Source organism: Lissotriton vulgaris, chromosome 5, assembly GCF_964263255.1.
Source record: "Lissotriton vulgaris chromosome 5, aLisVul1.2, whole genome shotgun sequence".
NCBI classification, from domain to species: Eukaryota; Metazoa; Chordata; class Amphibia; order Caudata; family Salamandridae; genus Lissotriton; species Lissotriton vulgaris.
Genome location: NC_141693.1, coordinates 1,770,073,560 through 1,770,097,425, shown reverse-complemented (window position 1 = coordinate 1,770,097,425; position 23,866 = coordinate 1,770,073,560). Strand labels below are relative to the sequence as shown.

The window sequence follows — 23,866 nt, the reverse complement described above, 5'->3', positions numbered from 1 at the left end:
CAGGAGTGGGGATATGAAAGAGCCTCGCAGAGGTAGGGAAAATACTCCATCATTGACTTTAGGCAAGGTTATGTCATCAGCAGTGAAAGGATAGAATTCAGCCAATCAAACAGTGTAAAACCGAAAATTACTGGGAAGAAAGACAATGAATTAGGAACAATGGCCTGAGATAGAGAAGAAGGCTTTTAAATAATGAGAAAGAGGCAGACATTAACCCCTCGCTAACTCTGTATTGAATACCATTGCTTTGTTCGCCATCAAGCAGTGGAAGCTGTATGTAGGAGACACATCTAGGGGACTGACTGTTTGCTCTGTTCGGTCTCAAACATATAGAAGTGAATGAGTCACATGATAACTTGATTGGTATTTCTCTTCTGTGCTAGGGCTTTATATTTGCTGCTTGCTTCTGTAAATATTGTTCTTCAATATTGTATTGTATTGTAATTGCATTTGTATAGGACTTACTACCCCTGACAAGGCGCGAAAGCGCTTTTTCGGCAGGTAGCACGCTACTCCGGGACCCATAGAGGATTAGTATTGAATTAGTGTAGTGAAACATGCAAGTAAGTTTTAAGTGGTGGATATGTTAGTCAGTTATTTGGATTTGGAAGGATAGAAGAGGAAAGAAGGTTTGTATTTATATAGCCCTTCTAACTCCTGATGGGGTGTTTGAAGTGCTTTTATTGGCGAGTAGCATAGACTCGTGTTCCTGCATACAGAGCTAGGAGCTTGTTCTAGGTAGCTTTTGCATGGGCTGCCACTTGTTTTTTGACTTGTCACTGTCAATGGCTTTCTCTGGGCTGGGCTCCATTGCCTTGCATGAGGAGCCTCGATTTATTAGAAGATTCCATTAGATGCATATCAGATGTCCCTATCTGCAACCCCACCCTGGATTGTCCCGCTCTTTCTCCTTGCATGTTAATCCTGATCCGTTATGTGTGTGTGTGTGTGTCTCTAACTATTGTGTTTTAGTAACAGGGAGAATTAACAAGGGTCATGACCATGATTCTGCGTGGTGTGGCCTACTAGCCCTGTGTATGCTGCAAGTCCTTTGCTGTCCTAGATTCTGTCTGATCCTTTGACAGACTCATGCTGGAAGGCTAGTAATTCTTGTTGTGCTATGCTGACGGACACCTACCTCTTTCATGTCATCACCACTTGCTGCTGTTACAATTGTGAATATGTTGATGTTTCTTGTTGACACTGTGTTGACGTTCCTGCTTGTGCACAAGATGCGGAGTGGCTCTGATTTTGGTCCAGCAACTTCCTGACCATGAAATGGACCTCACATGAACTGTGAATGTTGCTGTTGGTGTGGTACTGTGAAATTCTGTAGCCGGGCACTGTGCTTTAGCAGGCAAACATACAACAAAATTAAAATGCAGTTGGTTTCGTATGACGCAGTCTGCTTTGGGCAATGCTGAGTAATGTTTTCTCTTAGGAGACGTATTCCCTTAAGTACTAAGGGGAAAGCAGGCAATCTATTTACCACATTCATCAGCGATTTTGCAAGTGAGGTGCTCCCAACCTCTCCTTGAAAAGTTTACATTGCTTTCCTGCTCTCTTGTTGGTCTGCATTGAGCAAATCTCCTTATTTTCGTTTGAAGACTCTTGTGTATGGATATCTGAGCCTGCCCCGCCTGCGGCGGAGAGTCCATAAATGGTCATCAAGACATTTCAAAGTCTTTTTTGTAGTGATGCAGCTTTCTCTCTTGCTCGGAGCTATAATGACCAGTTCAGCGTTCTAGGATCCATGTTTGGCCACAAAGATTACTGCAATCATCCATTTACCTTGTTATCTACATGCCTCATACCGGTGATGTCTACAGCTTTTCAGCAGTATTTTTTCTATTTTACAGTTTTTTTTGTTCAAATCATTTTTGTTGAAAGAAAAACAAAACACAAAAACAAAGGAGAATACTTACAAAATTAAAGGAAGGTAAGCAAAGGAAAAGAAATGAAAAACAATAAAATCGGTTTTAATCAAATAATTCATACATCTTAATCATCACATACATGTTAACGTGCTCTAGTGCCTAATGATTGTAGCCAATATCTACAGATGGCCATAGGGTTGGAAAACAGCCTTTATCGTATATAAATACCATTAGAAACCATATAAGTAAGTAAGCAGCATGGTGTCATACAAGAGGATTAGATAATCATTACAGCCTACACCTTTGAAGCAATGGGAATACAATGTAGTTACATATATTACCACAATAAGTTATATTCACGGAGGATCAAATGAGAATGATAAGGCATCTAGCGATTTTCAGAGTCTCCGGTGAGACTTACGCCATGGAGATGTGTAAAGTGCCGGATTGTCCACACCTCTGAGGAAGGACAGACATTCTTGCCAAGTTCTAAAGGACACATCTTTCGCATTTTTCCATTTGCACAAAATAACTTTGCAGGCTAAGGTGAGCAAGAGGTCCATCAAGTGTTGATCATTCTCATTGACCAGTTCCGGATCCAGGACGCCTAATAAGATGTATGAAAATTCCCTGGGAGCAGAGATGTTGAAAATATGACCTATACAATCGTATACTTTATATCAATATTGCTATTAGGTGGGGCAGGTGAAGAGCATGTGAGCAAGATTATCAGCAGTCTACTTACAGTTCCAGCATGTCGGGCTTTCGGTTAGGCGGAGTTTAAAAAGTTTTTCGGGAGTCCAATATGACCTATTGGGTAACATATACTTAGTCTGTGATAGAATAGGGGATATTTTATTTGAAAAGGCCGTGCTATATATTTTATTCCATTCAGATGAGATATTAGTAGAGTTGGGTTCGGATTCCCATGTGGTCTCTTTTCGTGTATGCATCTTCCTTGGGTTAGGTAAGAGGAATTTGTATATTCAGGAGACAGTCTACCCTGCTTTTAGTGTTAGTGACAGTTGAGAGGCTAATGAAGGATCATAGGGTTTAATAGAGCGTGCTGAGAGGAGAGCTTTCAATTTTAAGAAGTCATAAAAATCCATAGGGGTTAAATTGTGTTGGTTCTGAAGTACTGAGAAAGGTAACGGGTGTGGCCCTGTATAGAAATCTTTTACTAGGTTTATACTTTTTTGAGACCATAGCTCCCAATAGAGTATGCTACCTTCAATCCTTAGAGAAGTATTATGCTATAAGGAGGCCATATTAGATTTATTTACTTTTAGCTTATAAAGGTGGTCTATTCGTAGGAGGGCTCTTTTAGTATTAAGGAGAACATATCGTGAGTGAGGAAGGTGGGAGAGGTCCATGGTGAGGAGGACAGACAGAGGCATATTATCAATGAGTGACTTTTCTATATCCAGCCATACCGGAGTATAATCCGGGTGTACTGTCAACCAGTTGGCACCTTGCTTACAGAGAAATGCGGTTTGATAATTCCTAAAGTTGGGGAGACCCAGACCGCCTTTTTCTTTAGATAGCTGTAGCTTATTCAGTGATATTCTGGGTTTCTTACCCTGCCAAAGGATCGTGTTGAAGAGCTTATAGACCTTGTTGAGAAAATCCGTGAAGAAAGTCATTCGTAGCATGCACGCTAGATAGTTAATCAAAGGAGTCACCATAATTTTCAGAGTTTCGGGTCTGCCCCACCATGAGAGATATTTGGGGGACCATCCTTCTAGAATTGTGGATATCTTTTTGTAGACTAAATTTTCATAGTATGAAGGGTGACAATCAAATCTTTATCAAACTCATTCTGAGTTAGATACCTAAAACATTTTGGTTGCCATGTTAGGCCAGAGTCTCCCATAATCTCCTTGCTACCAAGGTTATTTAGAAGTTTTACTTCAGTTTTATCTTTGTTTAGCTTATATCCAGACACCCTAGAAAAGCTTTCTATTGAGGACATGAGAGCGGGAATAGCCTTATCAACTTCTTCAGAAACCACTAAAACGTCATCAGTGTAAGCGGTAATTTTGACCGTGTAATCGTTAAAGTGGACCCCTGAGATGCGATCGTTGTTCCTAATCTGGTATAAGAAGGGCTCAATAGCGAGTAGAAATAGTGAGGGAGAGAGGGGGCAGCCTGGTCTGGTTCCTTGATGTAACTGGAAGGCGAAAGCCTCCCGCTCGGACCCTAGCCGAGGGGCAGAAATAGACATTATCATTCGTGTGAAATTTTCTACAAGTCCAAATTTATACAGTGCCGATTCTAGATATGTCCAATCAACTTTGTTGAATGCCTTTTCGGCATCGAGTGTGATGGCTACAGTAGGTGAGTTAGTGAGTTTAGTCTTTTCTAATATGTGGGCTAAGATCCTGGTATTATCGCTGGATAGTCTATTCTTTAAGAAACCAACCTGTGATGGATGAATAAGTTTAGGCAAAAAATGTTGTAGACGGTTGGCCAGAATCATTGCAAAAAGTTTACAATCTAAGTTAATGAGAGAAATCGGTCTGTAATTTTTGGGAAGTGTCAGATCTTTTCCGTCCTTGGGTAATACCGCTATGATAGCTTCTGCCAATGTTCCTGTAACTTTGCCTTCCTCACTGAATTCATGAAACAGATGTAAGAGTGGGGGGAACTAAAAATGAGGGGAAGCACTTATAAAATTTAGCGCTAAACCCATCGGGTCCAGGGGCCTTCCCACATTTAAGCGATTTAATTGATTTTTCAATTTCCAAGGTGGTTATTGGACTGTTAAGTTCTGACTGTTCATAATCTGAAAGGGCTGGGAGATCACACTCATTAAGGTAGTCCTGAATTTTAGTATTATCGACATCTATGTTTTTCAGAATATACAGTATTATAAAAATCTTTGAAAACTTCTGCCATCTTGTCTGGGTCAGAATGAACTACGCCATTGTGATCTTATATGCTATTAATCGTGTTCTTCTGTACTTTAAACTTTAAGTACGCAGCCAGGCTTTTACCTGCCTCATTTGATTTACAGAGCCTGCATTTCTTTTGCCTATTATTCCATATTCCAGCTCTGTTACTTATTATTTTATTATATACATATTTTTTGTTCACTAATTCATTTATTGTTGACACATCTCTAGATGCGATGTGCTTACTTTCTAGGATCGAGATCTCCTTTTCTAACTCGTCAAGTGCCTTATTGTACTCCTTATTTATGGCTGATCTGATTTTGATAATTTCACCCCTTATGGTGCTCTTCAGAGCCTCCCAACGAGTTAGATCAGATGTGTCATTATTTTTATTGTTTAATAGGTAACCCTGGATTGCATTTTCTATGGCGTTGACTTTTCTATGGCTTTCCTATGTTCTTCTTTTTCTAACACTTCATCGTTCAGTCTCCAAAGGGACTGACGAGTGGTTGGTTTTACGTTAGATATAGACAGGGAGATACAGGAGTGATCCGAAACCACCCTATGTTCTATTGACGTCTCTACTATTCTGGCAGTGGCATTGCTGGTGATAAATAGGTAGTCGATACGAGTGTAGGAATTGTGGGATGATGAGTAAAATTAATATTCCCTCCCTGTGGGATTTTGTAGTCTCCAAGAGTCCAACAGATTGAATCGGGAACAGAGGTTAGTAAATGCTTTGTGGGCGTTATTACTACGATAGGCACACCAAGAGTCCCTGTCTAGAGTTGGATCTAAAGGTAGGTTAAAGTTCCCCGCCAGGATGTGCATAGCCGAGTCTGGGATAGTCTCGATCTGTTTGAATAGGTCATTCCAGAAGTCTAGTTCACTAGTATTAGGTGCGTCGACATTGGTAATAAAGAACTCCGTCTTGTCTTTGACCAATGTAGTCGTGACCCACCTCCCATTAGTATCGGCCGTGTGTGCTTTTATTTCAATGTTTGATTTTTTCGCTATTAGTGTCAGAACAACGTTTTTCTTACTCACCGCCTCAAAACCAACAACTCATTGTAAAATCTATTTTTAAGTGTATTGAATTGTTTGGCATCAATCTTTGTTTCTTGTAAAAGGACCACATCCCCTTTCTGTCTCTGGAGGTAATCCAGAATCTTCCTCCGCTTAACTGGATGGTGAAGGCCTTTGACGTTAAGCGAGAGTAATTTCAGGATATTCAATGTGGAATTCCCCGAAGGGGCTTTGTGCGTGGTGTGTGACATCACAAATAACTCACAAGTATGATCTATCTAAATCAATACCTCTGCTGATATTGAGACAGCGAAACCTTCGTCCCATGTGGTTTGTCAGAGCGTACGGGTTGTGTGGATAAAAGGGGGTATATAACAGAGAGGTACCAGCTATACTTTTAGTGGGAACACTAGATGAGAACCCACTGCAACTTCTGAACCAAACACGGCTGGCGAGTCGTATGTGTTGCATGTTGGCAATGAAGTTGTACTATGGTAGGGGAAGATCAGCAAAGTAAGACACTGAAGCTGGGTATAGAATCCTCTTACTATTCTTGCAGTATGACATATAAACTGGGGGTCACATGTATGAGGCAGGCCCGCACATCTGAGTCAAACAGATAATAAAATGTGCCACACCTTGGGTTACAATGAAAGGCGGATGTGTGCTGGGACACCCCATCAAGTTAACACATGAGGTTACAGTTAGAATTTTAAACTTGGCACTTGAGCAAAGAAAATAATAACATACATAAAAAAGTAAACAAAATATACTAACAGTACATAAAAATGACCAAATTGAAGACAAACCCACACCCCTCCCACCCCTCCTCCCAAACCCTCACACCCCACCCAGAAGAAAACTAGTAGACAAGGTGAGTAGGGGAAGAAAGCTCCCCCCTCCATGGCATTTAACAGAACCATGTTAGACTATTGAAGCCAATTCGCATTCTCAGAACAGTGAACGCTAATTGTTAAACTGGTGTTAACTAAATGTGAGGCATTCAGTGGCGTGGTCAAGAGGTGGTGCCGGAGGCACCTAATGTAAAACCGCAATTTCTCTGACTGCTGAAGCTGTCAAATATGGAATTTAATAGGAACAAACACAGGATTGAAATCAAGTGAACGTTGACAAGGCTATGCTGAGGCTACGATTAAGATTGGGCTACAGAAATGAGCAACAACGAGCTAACAGGTGATATTCACATATAGGTAAAAAGCACCTTATTAGTAGGAGACCAGTAATTAGTATTGTCCTTAGCGGCAAATGCAACGAGCATGTAATGAATTAAGTAAGACCTCATTAAAACGTTAAGTGCAAAGAGAAGTTAGTCGAAAACCTTTCCGAGTAAAGAATCTAGATGAAACTCTGCTAAGACATTTCAAGCAATTGATAAAGCTGCGACTAACCAAAATTATGAACACATTACAGAGTAGTGAACCAAGACTATGTAGTGAAGTAATTTAGAAGGACACTCGGGTGCCTGCAGTGGAAGGACCAGGTGTTGTTGTGTCCATAGAAAGTTCATCCGGACCATCGAGGAATCTTTTGAGTCTTTGGGGATCCATCAAAACCTGGGGAACCGCTTGGATGTCCACACGGAACCTTGCTGGGCCTGCAAAACCAAATTGGTAATTTAAGGAGCGTAGTCTGGGACGAAGAGCAAGAAAGCATTTCCTAATGTCCACCGTCTCCTTGCTGTAGTCTTGAGAGATGTAGATCTTGCTGGATTTCCATAAGATGTGGTTGTTCTTACGCATGAAGGCCAAGATCTGTTCGACATGTTGGAACCGCAGAGGCTTGCATACTATTGGTCTTGGGCCCTTTTGGTTTGATTAATCCTGGAAGGAACCCTATGAGCGCGGTCAAATTCCAGCGGCTTTAGGAAGGTCAGGTTAGTTGCTTGTGTGAATCAGGATTCCAGGAAGGAGATGCAAGAACTAGAAGCATTCTCCGAACCCTGCGGTATTCCAAAAATGCGGAGGTTCCCTCCTCGATTTCTGTCTTCAAGCTCAGATAACCTCCTAGTCAGGGAATCCGTCGTGGTTGATAGGTTTTTGAGGGATTTGCAGACTTTTGTTTCTGTATCTTCAAAGTGGCTTATTCTATTCTCCGTCTCGGACAGTCTGGCATTGGTGTCTCTAATGTCTTGTCTGATCGCAGAGATTTCTTCTTTTGTTGATTTTGCCAGATCATGAACCTCTGCTAACTTGTACAGAATAGTGTCCATGGTGGTGTTTAAGTCCCTTTTACCCTTGGTGGGTGAGTCGGGGCTTGGCGGTTTGGCCTTAAGCCTCTTAAGGTTTTTTGTATCCTTTTCACTCATGCTGAATAATTTGTAAGCAATGTTTGTGGTTGTAAGTAGGGTATCTTCGGGAGATTTGTTCACGCTAGACTCCGAAGGTAAGATATGCAGGCGGGATGATGTTCTACAAGAACTTGGTGCCAAAACACTGGCAGAATGTTGGTAAGTAGAGAGTACAGTCCCAGTGCCATGTTGTTGAGGTTGCTAGCAAAGAAAATGAAGTGAAAGATCGCTGGCAATTGGCAATGAGTTGATAGGTGGCAGAATCGGAGAGATCAGAATTCCTATTCAAGCATCCATTAAGCATCCATTTTCCTATTTAGGCACCCATTTTAGAGTCCGGCACAGCGAGGTCATCTATAGACATTCCTAGGAGGCAGCCATTTTAAAGTCAGGCAGCAAAGGATATGGTGGTAATATACTGCTCTGTCCAAACATTGATATTTGCCCACAATGGTATTTTGAACTCAGTGCAGATAATCCACAAATGACCACAGTGTTGAAATTAAGACATAAGAGGGTTAATCAAACTAGATGTGCAGATGCCATTTAGTGCCATATAGTGGGACCCAGAACATCAAAAGTGTTGCTAGCCACGTTGAGACACATTAATCATGAGAAAGCTGAGTTGCTGCCGTACAACAGTGCCCCTCTAGCCCAAGAACACAATGCACAAGGAGGAAAACAAAAGGATGCAGCTCAGCAGGGTTCTCTATGCCGCATCGGGAGCGCCCGCCATTTTGTTGCTGATCGCGTAGTACATCGCAGGGGCCATAAGTACGCTGTAGAGCGATCATGCCCAGTAAAAACATAAATCTAGTCGTGATATAGCTGGATATGTTTTTTCCGCATAAATTATTCTGCAAATACTATCACTCCGCAAATTAACACAACGCAAACTTTTACAACAAATATGCCTTTACCGCGCATGCCTTTACAATGCAAAGGCATGCATGTTAAAGGTATACTCATTGTAAAAGTTTTAAAGGTAAGTAAGAGTACCCTACCCTACCCTACCCTACACACTAATGTAGTACCCCTGCACAACCCACCCTCGACACACAGTCCTTTTCCTATATTTACACTACCCAGCACGACCCCCCAACACTACCATAAAGCACTTTTCTTCCCTAAACAAACACTACAACACTACCTTAATACACTACCCCCAGCATGAACCTACACCACACAAACACTATAACACTACCCTAAACCCTAAAAGACTACCCCCAGCATGACCCTATACTACACAAACACTACAACACTACCCTAAACCCTAAATCATTACCCCCAGCATGACCCTACACTACACAAACACTACAACACTACCCTAAACCCTAAAACAGTACCCCCAGCATGACCCTACACTACACAAACACTACAACACTACCCTAAAACACTACCCCCAGCATGACCCTACACTACACAAACACTACAACACTACCCTAAACCCTAAAACACTACCCCCAGCACGACCCTACACTACACAACCACCATAACACTACACTACACAATCACTACCCCAGCACAACCCCCCACCCCAAAAAAAAAACCCAAACCCCTTATCTCTCTCTCGTCGTGGTTTCACTCTCCTCCTGGTTCCATCCATTTTTTAATGCACCCCAGAAGTACTCCACACCAGAGAGGGCGTGGCTAACCGCCCATCATGGCGGACCTCCTGTAGCAGAGCTCTAGGACTGGACCAGATAATCTGGCAATTATCGGCGGTGTGGTGGGGGTCATCCGAGGCAACACCCTGCCCGACTATATACAGGCATTGTGTAGAGAGCTGATTTCAGTGCGGGCTCTCCGCTCAGAGCCATAACTTGAGGTGTTACATGCAGTTAGGGCAACAGGCAGTGAGAATGTTATCAGCGCCTGGGCCCAGTGGGCTGGAGCAGACCTAGGCGGTCCGGGAGGCCTGTGAACCACTACCCTGAGGGGCTCCGAGACAGCCTGCAGAATCGGCGGTGCCCCTGTCTGCGAAGTCACACTGTGCGGCTACCCGGAGGTGAGAACAGGGCGGTTCCACTGTGGGGCTCCGCTGGAGGCCTGCTCGATTCCTGAAGCAGAACGCCGTCTGAGGCTGGGTGTCTTGGGGCCGAGACAAAGCTGATAGTGCGGACGGGGCCAGGCAGGGTGTGCGCCCCTCCTCTCCAAGTGACATGGTCATCGGGTCTGCATGGACCGCACAAGCAGACGTAACTCCAGGGGGCCACATTTCACAATGCAAGTGCATTTGCCATACATGCCTGTACAACGAAATTCGTTGTAAAGGCATGCGTGGTAAATGCACACGCGTTGTGAAAAAATGCGGAGTGATGGTATGCGGGGTCAAAGACCCCGCGGAGTAATGTTATGCGGGGTCAAGGTCCGCGGAGTAAAAGATTCGGAGTAAACGTTGATTACCGAAAAAAACAGTTCATATAGCCGCATTGATCTATGGCAATGATCCGTAATAGCCGTCAGTTTGATATGTCTGCGCTCGCTTCGACGCCGTAAATTACCCCGCAGTAATAAGCAGCGGCGGCGGACTTACTGTCTTTGCGGCCCTCCGGTGTTCTGATGAGTCGAGGATCTTCCGGCCGTTTAATTACGATTGCATATGAGCCCCCAACCTGCCCGCCGCATCGCAGTGACGTGCGGTAGCAGCGGACTCTCCCACATGAGACGCTCCCGCGGCCGGGCTCATCAGGGACCGGGGACTGGACTGCGTTATTGCTCCTTGTTCAGGTCCGTGTTAAAACATGCAAGGAACTCCGACAAAGGAGGATCGGAGATGCACTCACATTCCGACAGTTGTTTCTGGGGAACAGAAGCGTCACCATTTCGAAATAGCACCAAAAAAAGCGACGGGAAGTTATGCCACGAGAGGAGGTGAGAGCTTACGCCGCCATCTTCTCCGGCGTCCAATCCCTCCCCCCCTTCCTATTCTAGCAGTTCTACTGTAATTGTATCCAGAACCAATTGAGATATAAGTCCAGAGCCAGACAGTACCATAAAGTGTGGTATCCCTAAATAGGCGTCTGGTGTATTCATCACTTTGCATTACCTGTTAGTTATCATTCAGAAATTCTTTACAAAAAACTAACAACATCCTCTTAAGAGACGAGGTTCCAGTATGTCCAAATTATGACAGCCTACTTGACCCAAGTATCTTCTTCAAATCTGCCACCTTGCATGATATTCCTTCAAGCATCATTTAGGATGCAGTATAACCTCACCAAATTCCTATATGCATTTGTTTATTATTTATTTATTATAGGACATTTTTGTATCACACGCACACGACCCTGGGGTAACAGAGTGCCTTACATAGTTCTATAATTGAGTGGTCTATCCTTGCTGCACCCTATGGCAGTGACAGCCAGTGTCAACCTCTAAGGGTTAGAGGCTCTGATTTAGATTTGGCAAATGGGATACTCTGTCACAATTGGATGGATAGCCTGTGCATCTTACTACAAGTGCATTATCTCCTATGGCATTTGTAATAAGGTGTGTGCATTATGCATGCTCTATTTTCACCCCCGCTGCCCAAATGGACTGTATATCTCAAAGCTTTTCAAGGTTCTTCTCACTCTCCATCCCTTTTATCTGGTCCTTACCAGCTCCCCCTTGCTGCTTGTCAGTGCTTCCTTGATCTGGTGTGCCTCTTCGCCCATACTGCTGCTAGGCTGCTCCTGCTGTGCTGGTTAGTCCTTCATCCAGTCTTAGTTTTTAGTTTATATCTCTTTACTTTTTTGCACGTTCAGCGCTGTTCCTGCTTCCCAACACCCGCTTCGGGACGGCCACCTCCCCAGCGCCCCTCCCCAGGACCTACTTAATGTATGCTGCAGCGCAGCCGCACCACTGGTGTGCCAAAGGCAAGCCAATCTAGGCCCTTCCGCGCCCAGTGCAAAGAACCATGGCCCTCCCGGCCCCCACAGGTACACTGACGCCGCTCTCTGAGCCCTGGCTGCAGCAAACAACTTTTACCTCGCATCGCTCCGTTCTACAGCAGGAGCATTCACCTGCCATTGCGGTCTCCTTACCTACAACGTTGGGCCTCCTGCCCTCACAGAAACCTGCACCACACCACGACTGAGACCACCTCTGAACCATTCCAATGCCTTCTGATCCCCCGCCCCGACATTGCCACCGCAACACCCAACAGTTACAAGAGGACACACTGGGACTGTGCCAACATCTACAAAGAAACAATCCACTGCCCCACCACCAAAGACGACACCACACAGAGCATGGAACACCTCAATTTCCCACTCTGAAAATGACAAAACAACCATCAAAGGCACCCTCGCCTATTTACCCCCAGGTCAAGGCACTGGCCTGTGCGACGCCATCACTGACTTCATCGCCCCATTTGCCATTGAGTTGGAGCATCTTCCTCGGAGACCTCAACTTCCACCTGGACAGCCCCACAGACATTAACTCCGCCAACCGCCTGGACAACATCTGCCCCATACATCTGGTTACACTCCCAACACACAAAGCAGGATGTACACCTGACCCTATCTTCAAGTCCACCAATAGAGTCCAATACAGCTCTGCCACAGAACTTACCTGGACCAACCACTACATCATCCACTTAACCATAGCAGGATCACCGCCACCACCACCAACACCTCCTTCCGCAGCTGGAGCGAAATGTCACAGACCCAATGGATGGATGTCCTCAACACCACCCAGCCAAAAGCAGCAGATCCACCAAACAAGTCAAATACAGCCATGCCACAGAACTTACCTGGACCAACCACTTCATCATCCACTTAACCATCGCAGGATCACCGCGCACCACAACCAACACCTCCTTCCTCAGCTGGAGGGAAGTGTCACAGACCCAATGCATGGATGCCCTCAGCACCACCCAGCCCGACACCACAACTGACTTGGAACAAGCAGTGCAGAACTTCAACACCTGGATCACCAATGCCGCCAAACGAGTCACTCCCATCAAACCAGCCAAAACCCGCAGATCCACCAAACAAGCCAGCTGGTACACACCAGAACTCAGTACAATGAAACGCAGCTGCAAACAACTGGAGAGAAGATGGTGCACCAGCAGAGTTGCTACAGACCGACCCACCTTCACATCAGCCCTTAATGAATATCGCCAACAACTCAAAGACGCAAAAAAAGATGCCCTCACAAACCGCATCGAGACAAGTGCCAACCACACAAAGAAACTCACTATGTTCAAAGAGTTCTCCTGCCCTGCAGCCACCAAGCACACAATTCCTCCTTCACAGGTACTTTGCAATGCCCTAGTAAACCACTTACAGAACAAGATATCCACCATCTACGGGAACTCTGAGCCCCAACCCGCTGACCTCCTCAGTCTCCTCACTCCAATGGAAGCCTTTCCGACCAACATCTCACCGCATGGTAACAGCTCACCACACCGAACACCCCAGCCATCATAAACTCCATCCATTCAGGAGCACCCACTGCCCCCTGCCGCCACCGCCTCTTCAACCTAGGAAGCAACGAGATCAGCCACCAACTCACCACCATCCTTAATACATCCATCGCCACACCCATCTATCCGGACGCATGAAAACCCACAGAGATCAGACTCCTCCTCAAGAAACCCTCTGCCAACCCGTGCGAACTCCGTAACTATCACCCCATCTCGCTGCTCATTTTCAACTCCAAAGTCCAAGAGAAGGCCATCAACCGGAAGCTCACCGAACACCTGGAGAGAAACAACCTGCTAGACTCCTCCCAATCTGGTTTCATTGCAAACCAAGGCCACCGCGATCGCTGCCATTGATGACATCCGCACCCTACTCGATGGGAGAATTGGCAGTCCTGATCCTCCTCGACCTCTCCGTGGGCTTCGACACTGTATTCCACCACATACTACAAACTCATCGAGACACTGCACCTTATCAGGATCGAGGGAAACACACTCAGATGGATTGCATTATTCCTCAAAAGACGAATGCAGATAATCCGCCTACCTCCCTTCACCTCAGAACCCACGACGACCATCTGCGGCATCCCTCAAGGTTCATCCTTCCGCCCCACCCTTTTCAACACCTACATGACACCTCTAGCTGACATCGTCCAAGCTCACGATCTCAACATCATTTCCTACGCCGACAATACCCAGCTCATCCTCTTGCACTCAGCAGACCACACCCTCACTAATACCAACTTCCACAACTGCGTGAAGAACATCCCAGACTGGATGAAGGACAACTGTTTGAAGCTCAACACTGACATGATCAAAGTGCTGATCTTTGCTAACCACGCCCCCTCTTGAACAACACCTGGTGGCCTGCTCCCACACCAAACCCGCATCCTCTGCATCATCCTGGACAGCAAATTCGCCATGAAACGTAAGATCAATGCAGTCTCCATCTCCTGCTACCACACTCTCTGCATGCTCCGAAGAATCTTCAAATGGCTACCTATCAGCACTAAGAAAACAGTCATGCAAGCCTTACTCACCAGCTGGCTGGTCTACGGCAAAACACTGTATGCAGGAGCCACCACCGAACTCATGAGAAGGCTCCAGATGATACAGAACTTAGCTGCCAGACTGGTCCTCAACCTGCTCAAATAGGCCCACATCACCCAACACCTGAGGAACCTCCACTGGCTCCTTAACCAGAGATGATTCCAATTTGAGTTACTGACACACGAATACAAAGCGTTCAGCGACCAAGTACCAATATACATAAACCACCGCCTGAACTTCTACCAACTATCCAGAAACCTTTGCTCCACCTCCCTCACCCTGACTCAGGGCATCCACCGTAGCCACAGCAGATCTCCCACCTCTCTGCCAAGCCCTGGCACAAACTCTCCCTCCACCTCAGAACATTACCCTCGCTGACGGACTTCAGGAAGAAACTCAAACCTGGCTTTTCAACTAAATCCAGTAACCCAGCACCTAGATACCCTCACAGGTAAAGATGTGCTTCACAAGTATTGATTGATTGATGATTAATCTTTTTACATTGTGTAGTAATTTGTCATCTCTAACACTGAAACTCCTTGCTATAGAAGATGGGCTTAGAGTTGTCACTCTGTTAATCATCACCTTCTTCTTTTTTTTTGTTTTCGGTTTATGGCAAGTTAGCCATCAAAGCACACAGAAAATACATAGACAATTACATAAGTTCAAACATAACATTAAGTAAAAAAATCATTATTCCATAAAATTCTTGTCATCCTAAAATCAGATACACATATCTTATGCGCGCTTACAGGATAACTGAGGAACCTAACCTTCAGTGCAACTCTAATAAAACTTTAAACACCGTAACAAATATTGGAGGAGGCTAATTGTTGTAAAACTAATAGTGTATTTTGGTAATGGATAATATTAGTTGCATGTATGCAAAGGACAAGAAAAAGCTCACAGGGATGATGTAAAGTGTTCAAAAAAGCTTTGTTACTTTCGGTGATCACAGGGGCTGATAGGGAGTTGATCAAACCATGTATCCTAAGACGTAAAAAAAACCAAAAAGAATTTAATGTGCTTAAGCAGAAAATCTATACTGGCAATTTGGAGTAAGGATAAGCTAGCATTCCGTCTCTCTAGAAATAAACAATAACAAATGTGCAACAACCGTCTGCATAGATTCATAATTCTGGGATCTCAATTCTCTTTTGTACTTAAAAAACATTTTTTTGTGTCTATTTGGATACAATTTCTGATGACTCTAAGGCTTTATAATACTCCAGGACACCCATCTCTGTAAAAATGCCTTTTACGTACATGAACCAATGATTTTCGGTAATATGATCAAGTGCTAGAGATTCCTTTAGCAACAAACTTGAGAAGCCTGCAATCCTATGGTGATGGCCAGATTTTGTGCCATAGAACCGAGTGGGCCAAACCTATTCAGTCTTCTAGGTATTTCAATCTGTTTCATTTTGACAGATTATGTTTGCTGTACTCTTGGGAACAGAGTGTAGTTTGTATAATAATCTATTCTCAACCCTCTAAAGCAATAAAAGGTTTATAAAGCCCCATACTCTAGCCCTGCATAAGGCAGCCGGCATGCATTTAGAGTTTTATCTTTGAATAAGTTCCCTCACAGTTTTATGAGACAATTTAAATGCAAACAAGAGAGAGTACGCAGTTCCCCGGTGTGGAGGGTGGATGAAACGCTTGGGTGGAGGGACTAAGGAGGGGGATCCTCCTTGTCGGAACTAGAGTCCTCACACACCCAGAAAGCTAGGTGTCCTGCTTCATCATATGGACTCGCTCCTGTTCGGGTCAGCGGTGCAATACCTGACGGGCACCCATAAAGGGGCTCTTTAGCGGTGATCTTCTGCTCCTACTGTATGGTGCCGTGGGTGTGAGGGCCCTAGGTGTGAGTGTAGGTGTAGATGTAAATGAGTAGAGCATTGCTCCCCTGGACCATTGAGTCAGCGAGCAGCCTCTCTTTTCATTTTTAAACAAGGTGGATTACCACTTTATTAAACTTTCCTTGTGGACTATCCCATCTTTTTTATCACACTACTCCCCCTCCTTTGTCCCTCCACCCACGTCGGTTCATCCACCCTCCACACTGGGGAACTGTGTACTCTCTCTTGTTGTCATATAGTTGGGCATGTACGCTGGACCCTGTTAAACGGCCCTCCTTGTCCCTCTCTTTGTTCAAGACAATTTAGATGCAAACTGCTTCAAATGCTCTCTATAGCTGCATACATCTTTGTTTGATTACAAATCCCCACTGCAGTTCATCATTAACCTCATAAGTGCTGCGCCCAGTCCAACGGCCGACGGCACCACTACCTCGGGAGTGCTGCCGTCGGCCGTTGGACGTTCCAGCTGCACCTGCGCAATGGAACGTTCAGCACTGGAGCTGGACATTCCATAGCAGCTAAGGTGTTAAAAGTAGTACCTAAAGAGTAAAAATGCTTGAATCTATCACTCATAGCATCCCTTATCCTGTGCTTTGTAAATTAGTTTTTTGCAGCCTACTAACCATAGTAAATGATTTAGGCATGTTAAAGTTTAAATCTAATTCATTCATTAACAGGGCAAAGGAATCCAACAAAATTTGTAGTCAGTTAGATGTCCTAGAGATGGGAACAGCGTTGTCTCGTTGTCTGCATACAAAAAACTAGGATTACCCGCCTTCCTACTTGTGGCATATCCTTTCCTTTACAAACTAAGAAGTTCTCCAAAACACTTTTATAAATTAAAAATAAAAAGGGAGCCCGGATACACCTCTGACAAACGCCTAAGAATTACCTTTATTAGGGCAGTGCATTTCCCATCTTAACTACAGCAGACTTTAACGAAAGTGTCTCATGTGAGCGACAGAGGAGGTCCACGAGGGACTGCTCAACCCCCATGGTCCTTGGCATGGGCCACAGCATCAACCGATCAATGGTATCGAAAGCACAACAGTGATCCATAAAAGCTATGTGAGTGGGACCTCTCCTGCCTTCACATAGTTTCCTACTACAAGGGATAAGTTCAGACTCTGCTCAACTGTCCCCGTACCTTTGCAAAAGCCAAATTGGATATCTGAAAAGGTGTTATTTTCATCGACCCAAGACTCCAACCTAGATATTAAAACTCATCCCAATATTTTGGTGGTTGTGTCAAGTAAAGAGATAGGGTGATAGCATTAATGTTGATTGTCATCTCCATTTTGAAATATAGACAGGATAACTGCTACTTCCCAAGATTCAAGAAGAGAGGCCTTAATAGCTGCTCATAATTCATGTGTGACTAATGGTGCCCAGATGTTAATATTGGCTTTTAAAAAATCTATTGCCACACCATCAGGGCCTTGAGCTTTACATGAGGTACTCTTGTTAAAAGCAGTAACAGCCTCCTCAGTGCCAAATGATTGACTCAAGACATATGCGGCCATAGGGTCAGGAACACATCCCCTCTTCTCATCTCCTACATTACCGGTATCAAAAACCTTGCTGAAGTGTTCCACCCATCTGTCTGCACTAATGTGCGTAACTAGTTTAGGCAGCTCATAGTCAGAGAAAAAATGTCTGATCACGATGTTCCAGAAACTGTCTCGCGGCACCAGCTGTTTCTAAATCCTCCCAAGCTTTCTGTCTGATGTCCTCTTGACGAGTTTCTAAAATTTGTTTGTAAGCATGCTGTGCTTGTTTCAACTCTTCTTTACACCTGAGACATGCTCTAAGGGCCTGCTTTTACAGTATGTGGGCTGCCGAGCAGGCCTCATTAAGCCATTTACAGTAATAGGAGGGAGCAGCCTTCTTTGTCACTGACAGCTTGCTCAAGATATTCTCACACAGGGGACTAAAACCTTTCAAAATGGAGCAGCACTTGGGTTCAGACGGATATTGAAGGCGGGCTCACAATTTTTTACAAGATCAAACAATAAAAATATTGGGAATAATGTGGTCCCGTTTAACATGTAGCCTTTTACTGTTATTAAAGTTTAACAACCTTAATTCTGCTGACCTTGGTCCTTACATCCTTTTTTAGAATTAAAATTAACAGATTGTGATCACTAATACAATTAGCAGAAAATATGTTATTTTAATGGACTAAATCATGTGAAGAAGGGATAAAACTTATTGTACTACGTACAGCCTTTCCATTGAATGTGGGTAGTTGAAAGTTTAAATGGTAATCCCACATCCCAGGTATTGACCAGATAATTTTTTTAAAAGGATGCTGTTCAAAACATTCCCGTAAACTGAATGAATACAACTTCAAGCGTCACACAGACGACAAGACAACCATCAGAGGCACACTTGCTTACCAGCTTCTGTAAACCATTGCAGACTTCATTGCACCCCTAGCCTTAGGTTGCAAAGACTATATCTTCCTAGGTGAACAAAATGTCCATATCAGTGACCACAATGACGATAACGCACATCTCCTTCACAGTATGAGGAACCTCAGATTGACCCAGATCTTCCACAACCCTTAAAACACAGCAGGACACAACCTGGACCCCGTTTTCATCTCCAGCAACTGTGTCAAATACAGCCATGTCAGAGAACTCATATGGACGATCACTCCATCGTCCACTCCAGCATCTCCAGCCTCCGCCTGCCACCCGAAGACGACTAGCGCCCCCTACTGGAGGTGGAACAAAATTTCAGAGACCAGCTAGACAGATGCCCTCAACACTTGCTACCGCCACCAACCTTGAACAGGGAGTTAAGAACTTCAGTGCTTGGATAACCAATTGCACCGACAGCATCAAGAGCAACGTTCAGAGAAAATCCTCCAATAAGGCCAGCTGGTAAACCCAATAACTCAGAACAGCTAAACGAGACAGCAAAGAGCTGGAGAGGAGATGGCGCACCAGCAAGGACACTTCCGACAGGACAGCTTTCAAGACCTCCCTCAACATCTACCACCACCTGCTGAGGGCAACAAAGAACACAGCCCTAGTCGCACACATTGAAACCACCCCCAGCAACACCAAGGAACTTTTCAACAGCTTTGAGGAATTCTTCAACTCGGCTACCAGCGAAAACATCGTACCCTCGTAGGAGCTGTGTGACAACCTCGCTGACTTCTTCCACAACAAGATCGCAACCATATACAAAAACTTCATACCCTGACCCACACCTACGGACTTCCTCAAGAGATACGCCACCACCGCAACCGACATGAACCACAGGATGACCACCTGGAACTTCCTCTCCACCAAGGACACAACCTCCACCATGAAATCTATCCATTCACGAGCTCCCACAGACCCATGCCCGCACAACATCGGAACCCAAAGGATTGGCCAGGAGGAAATCACCCTGCACAAAACCTTTGTTACCACTGCAACATTTCCCAACTCCTGGAAATAGGCTGAAGTCAACGTTTTGCCCATAGAAAGCAACGCTGTTGAAAGTGTCCCGGTGTTTGGAAATTACACTGGGACGAATTTGGCATCTTTATCAGTGGGGCCCAACTTCTTGGCAGGGTGGACGGCGTCCACCCTGTGATAAAAGTGAGTGGACGCAGTCCACTCATGTGTACCCCCGACTCAAGGCCTACCTACACATGAGGTGCAACGTTACACAGGTCCTCCTCACCATACCCCAATTCACACAATGCCACTCTGTGCCGCTCTACTCTATACCACTTCCCTCTGACACTTCATTCTATGCCTCTCCTAGCCAGCCTACTCCACTCCCCACTACTCTATGTCACCATACTATATTCTACACCATGCCACTCCACTCTACACCACTCTAGTCTACCCCACTCAACTCAACTGTTCTCTTTGCCAATCCACTCCACGCCATCAAACCCTACACCACTCTATTGTACTTTCACTCCCTCTACTCTACTTTCACTCCCTCTACTCTACGCCACTCCACACCTCTCTACTCTACTCCACTCCCCTCCACTGTACAACATGGTTAAAAGACATTGGCAAAGCCAATAGCTCCCACGTACACAAAACCTGTTGGCTTTGCCAATGCTGGTTTTTCTACTGATTGCTTGCTTGGTATTATTGTACTGTACTGAAGTTGCATGATTATGGTGCTTCACACCATTGACGAGGCAGCATGTGCATTTGAGAACGGGTAGCAATTACTCTGCGAGAGTGCTTGGATGAATGAGTTAGTGACTGTTACGCGCCTTCCACAGAGTGGCCCGTTCTTGTCCATGGAGGAGACCTCTTCTTCCACTGCTAAAATTGATTTTCTGGTTTCCGAGCAGATATCATTTGATCAGTTCAAATTGTCTTCCGCTAACATGAACAGTCTGGCATTTGCCAGTAAGTCTTGACTAAGGGTGTCTGCTAAGAAAACCAACCCAGCTATTTGCTTAGTGAGAGAGTCACATTATTTATTCTTGAGACAGCTTGCTGACTCCGGCTTTGTGGTGGACAGCCTTCAAGACCTTTATCAACCATTGCTACCAAAAAGGGCAGGACTCAATCAATCAATCAGGGACTTATAAAGCGTGACTCCTCACCCGTGAGTGTCTCAAGGTGCTGGGGGGGTGGGGCGGAGGGACTGGGTCTGATGTTCAGTCGAAGAGCCAGGTCTTGAGGTCCTTGCTGAATTGCAGCAGCAATGGTGCTTGCCTGAGGTGCAGAGGCAGGGAGTTCCAAGTCTTCACTGCGAGGTAGGAGAAGGATCTTCCTCCAGTCGTGGTCTTGTGACCTTGCGGACCGGGGGAGGTTTACCTCCTGCCAGTAAGGTTGTCAAGCACCAGCTGATTGGTCTAATCTACAAGTTTCTTCCTATAAGGCTTTTGTTGGGATTTGAGTATGACCTCAGTTGGACTAAAACACAAACCATTGAAGCCCATCATGCCCTGTGACTGGACACGTCTGTCTTGGAAGACTTCTAGTGTAGTTCTTATACCTTTAGTGCACAGAAATCCTACTAGACATTAGGGATAATATTTCTAAATAAAGAAGGGGTGGGGCCCCTCATTCAGGGATGACTGGTCCAGCAGTATTTCTATGCCACCTCCCTAACCACTATTTCTAAACCCGGCATCTTAGGCACACATAAAAAAATACATAGATTTTCTTCATACACATTACCATTACTAAATTAAATATAATTATAAGTTGTAGGGTTGTTGCTGACTCTGGGGTATCACATATATTTGGACCACTATCAAACTTGAAATATCCCTGCAACCGGAAGGGCCTGATGAACATAACAGTATATTACTTTTGTACATCAGCCATCGGGGTAAAAAATTACAGATGAAAATGTCACTTATTTTTATTTTTTTGCAATTGTTATCATTGGTTTTATATCAACAGTTAAGTTTCTTTGGGGAAACCATGAGTGAACTACATGAATAATTCCTTGTTGAATTTGGAATTGTCTTTTTATGAAATGTGTTCTGGGTTTACCAGTAGGTTTTACACCGGTGTCCGCCACAAACTGCAAGTAGTAGAGACCACAAAAGTTAGGAAAAAACAGAGTACCACTTACAAAAATGCCTTTTACCAGTCTGTTTGTTCCTGAAAGCTGGGAAAAGAGTGAACATAGCACAGCAAACCATTTTTTATGTGATATTAGGAAATGAAATATGCTTTCTTGTATAACATTTCATACACATTCCCTCTCCCCACTCCAAATAAACAAATTATGCTTTCTTTCGGCTGTTTGCTTGGTTCCCTCCAAGGGAACCCCCAAACCATGCATTACTTTAGAATCCCCAGCAAAGAACAAAAATGTGGCCTGCATAACTATTGTGGGAAATAGTTATGTAGACTTAAGCAGCAGGTGCTCCAAACATCAAAAAAGGACTCGGCACTGGGGCAGGAAAAGGCTCGGCTGGTAACGGGTAAAGAAACAGCTTTTAGTGCAGTGCTGCCAGTATGTGGCTCTGTACCATCAGGCTGATAATGGGAGAGTTTAAAAACTATTAGTAATAGAATTACTTTTGGTGCTCCTTGGGCTACATAAGTATTTCTCAACATAATTCAGCCATTTAATCTGACTGGTTAATGTACAGTTTATGCATAGGTAGGGGTGGACTTTATCACCCTTTTTTCATTAGAGTGTACTAAAACTCATAGGCTTATTCCCATTCATTACTAGCAGTGGTTATGTCATCTTAGCTGTATTTGAGATAGACTTCTTCCTATATGAATATGTCTGTTCATTTAATAAGTGACACAGTCATCATCAATTCACAACCATGAAATGTAAAGCTGAAAAGTAAGTATCCAAATGTTTTATTTCAAGTAATAGTGAGAAGAATCCGTTTGTACCCGAATAAGTGAAGAGCCTGATAAAATGTTCTTTTTTAAGAGCAAGTAGGGTCTGGTCTCTTAAGAATAAGTGCTTACACTCATTAAATACTATCAAAAGGATCATATTCCCCATTGTTATGAAGATTGTCGATAAATAATCTCCCAACACAACCTATTCTGTTCATTTTGAGCATTTATTTCTAATGCATGAATAGTACAGTATTGATGTTTATGTATAAAACGTATAACAGTCTGGATAAACTTTGACTTTCTAAACTCTCACTTCGGTTATAGTATTAATTACATGAACACCAACTACATCCAAGAAGGTTAAATGTTTTTGAGCTTTGACTTTTCTTGCGCAAATTAATTTTAACAGCCAAAAGATCCAAACCCTGGAAAGCCATACAAAGGTGGAAGATTTGAAGCATTCCTGCCGGACAATAAAGAGGGTCAGAGGATATTGCTTTTGCTGAAAAAAGCCTTTGATCAAGGACACACATTCAAAATCCACTCAAAGAATTCCGAAGATAGAGTGACGTGGAACAGTATTTCTCACAAAACGGCCATCAATGGTGGAAGGAACAAGTATGTAAAAATTAGAAAGGTTCTTGACATAGTTTTACGACTGGTACAATTATTGTAGTACAGATTTCTAGAATTACTCTATCCTAAATTAAATCCCCCCAAAAAATGCTGTACTGAACAACACATTGGAATAGCGATCCTACAGTGAAGAGTGTGTTGTTTGTGTCTTGAGTGTTTGTTAGTAATGTGGTTAATGTTTTCAGTCTGCTTAAAGCTTAATAATGTATTTATTTATTTATGATGGTCATAGTAGGCACTCATATCAAGTGCTTCAGTTTCCATTTTTTCGGCCTTGTTAAAAGATGGAAAAAATCTAATTGCTTTGCACGTGTTTGACATCTTGGCTTATTCTTTACTTTTCCAGTGTCCAAAATAGTCAAAAAGTAATAGACTGAAACACTGCTCTTATCAAGGTATTTGTCCTTTGAAAATATGTTCAGGGTCTTGAAAATTAGTTTCTTAGACCACTATGAACCTCAAATTTGCCAGTTTCTACAAGTACTGTAGCGACAAGTAATTGTTTGTTTT

At 44.0% G+C, this 23,866-nt stretch overlaps 1 protein-coding gene across 4 annotated transcripts in view; it reads left to right on the top strand.

The window, feature by feature from the left end:
- LOC147717121 (uncharacterized) overlaps positions 1 to 23,866 on the top strand; it is a 197,321-nt gene that overhangs the window by 136,054 nt on the left and 37,401 nt on the right. For all 4 annotated transcript variants that reach the window (XM_086924051.1, XM_086924052.1, XM_086924050.1 and 1 more), the window contains exon 5: positions 23,130 to 23,338. In XM_086924051.1, coding sequence (XP_086780177.1) covers positions 23,130 to 23,338 — 209 coding nt within the window. The remainder of the gene's footprint in view (positions 1 to 23,129; positions 23,339 to 23,866) is intronic.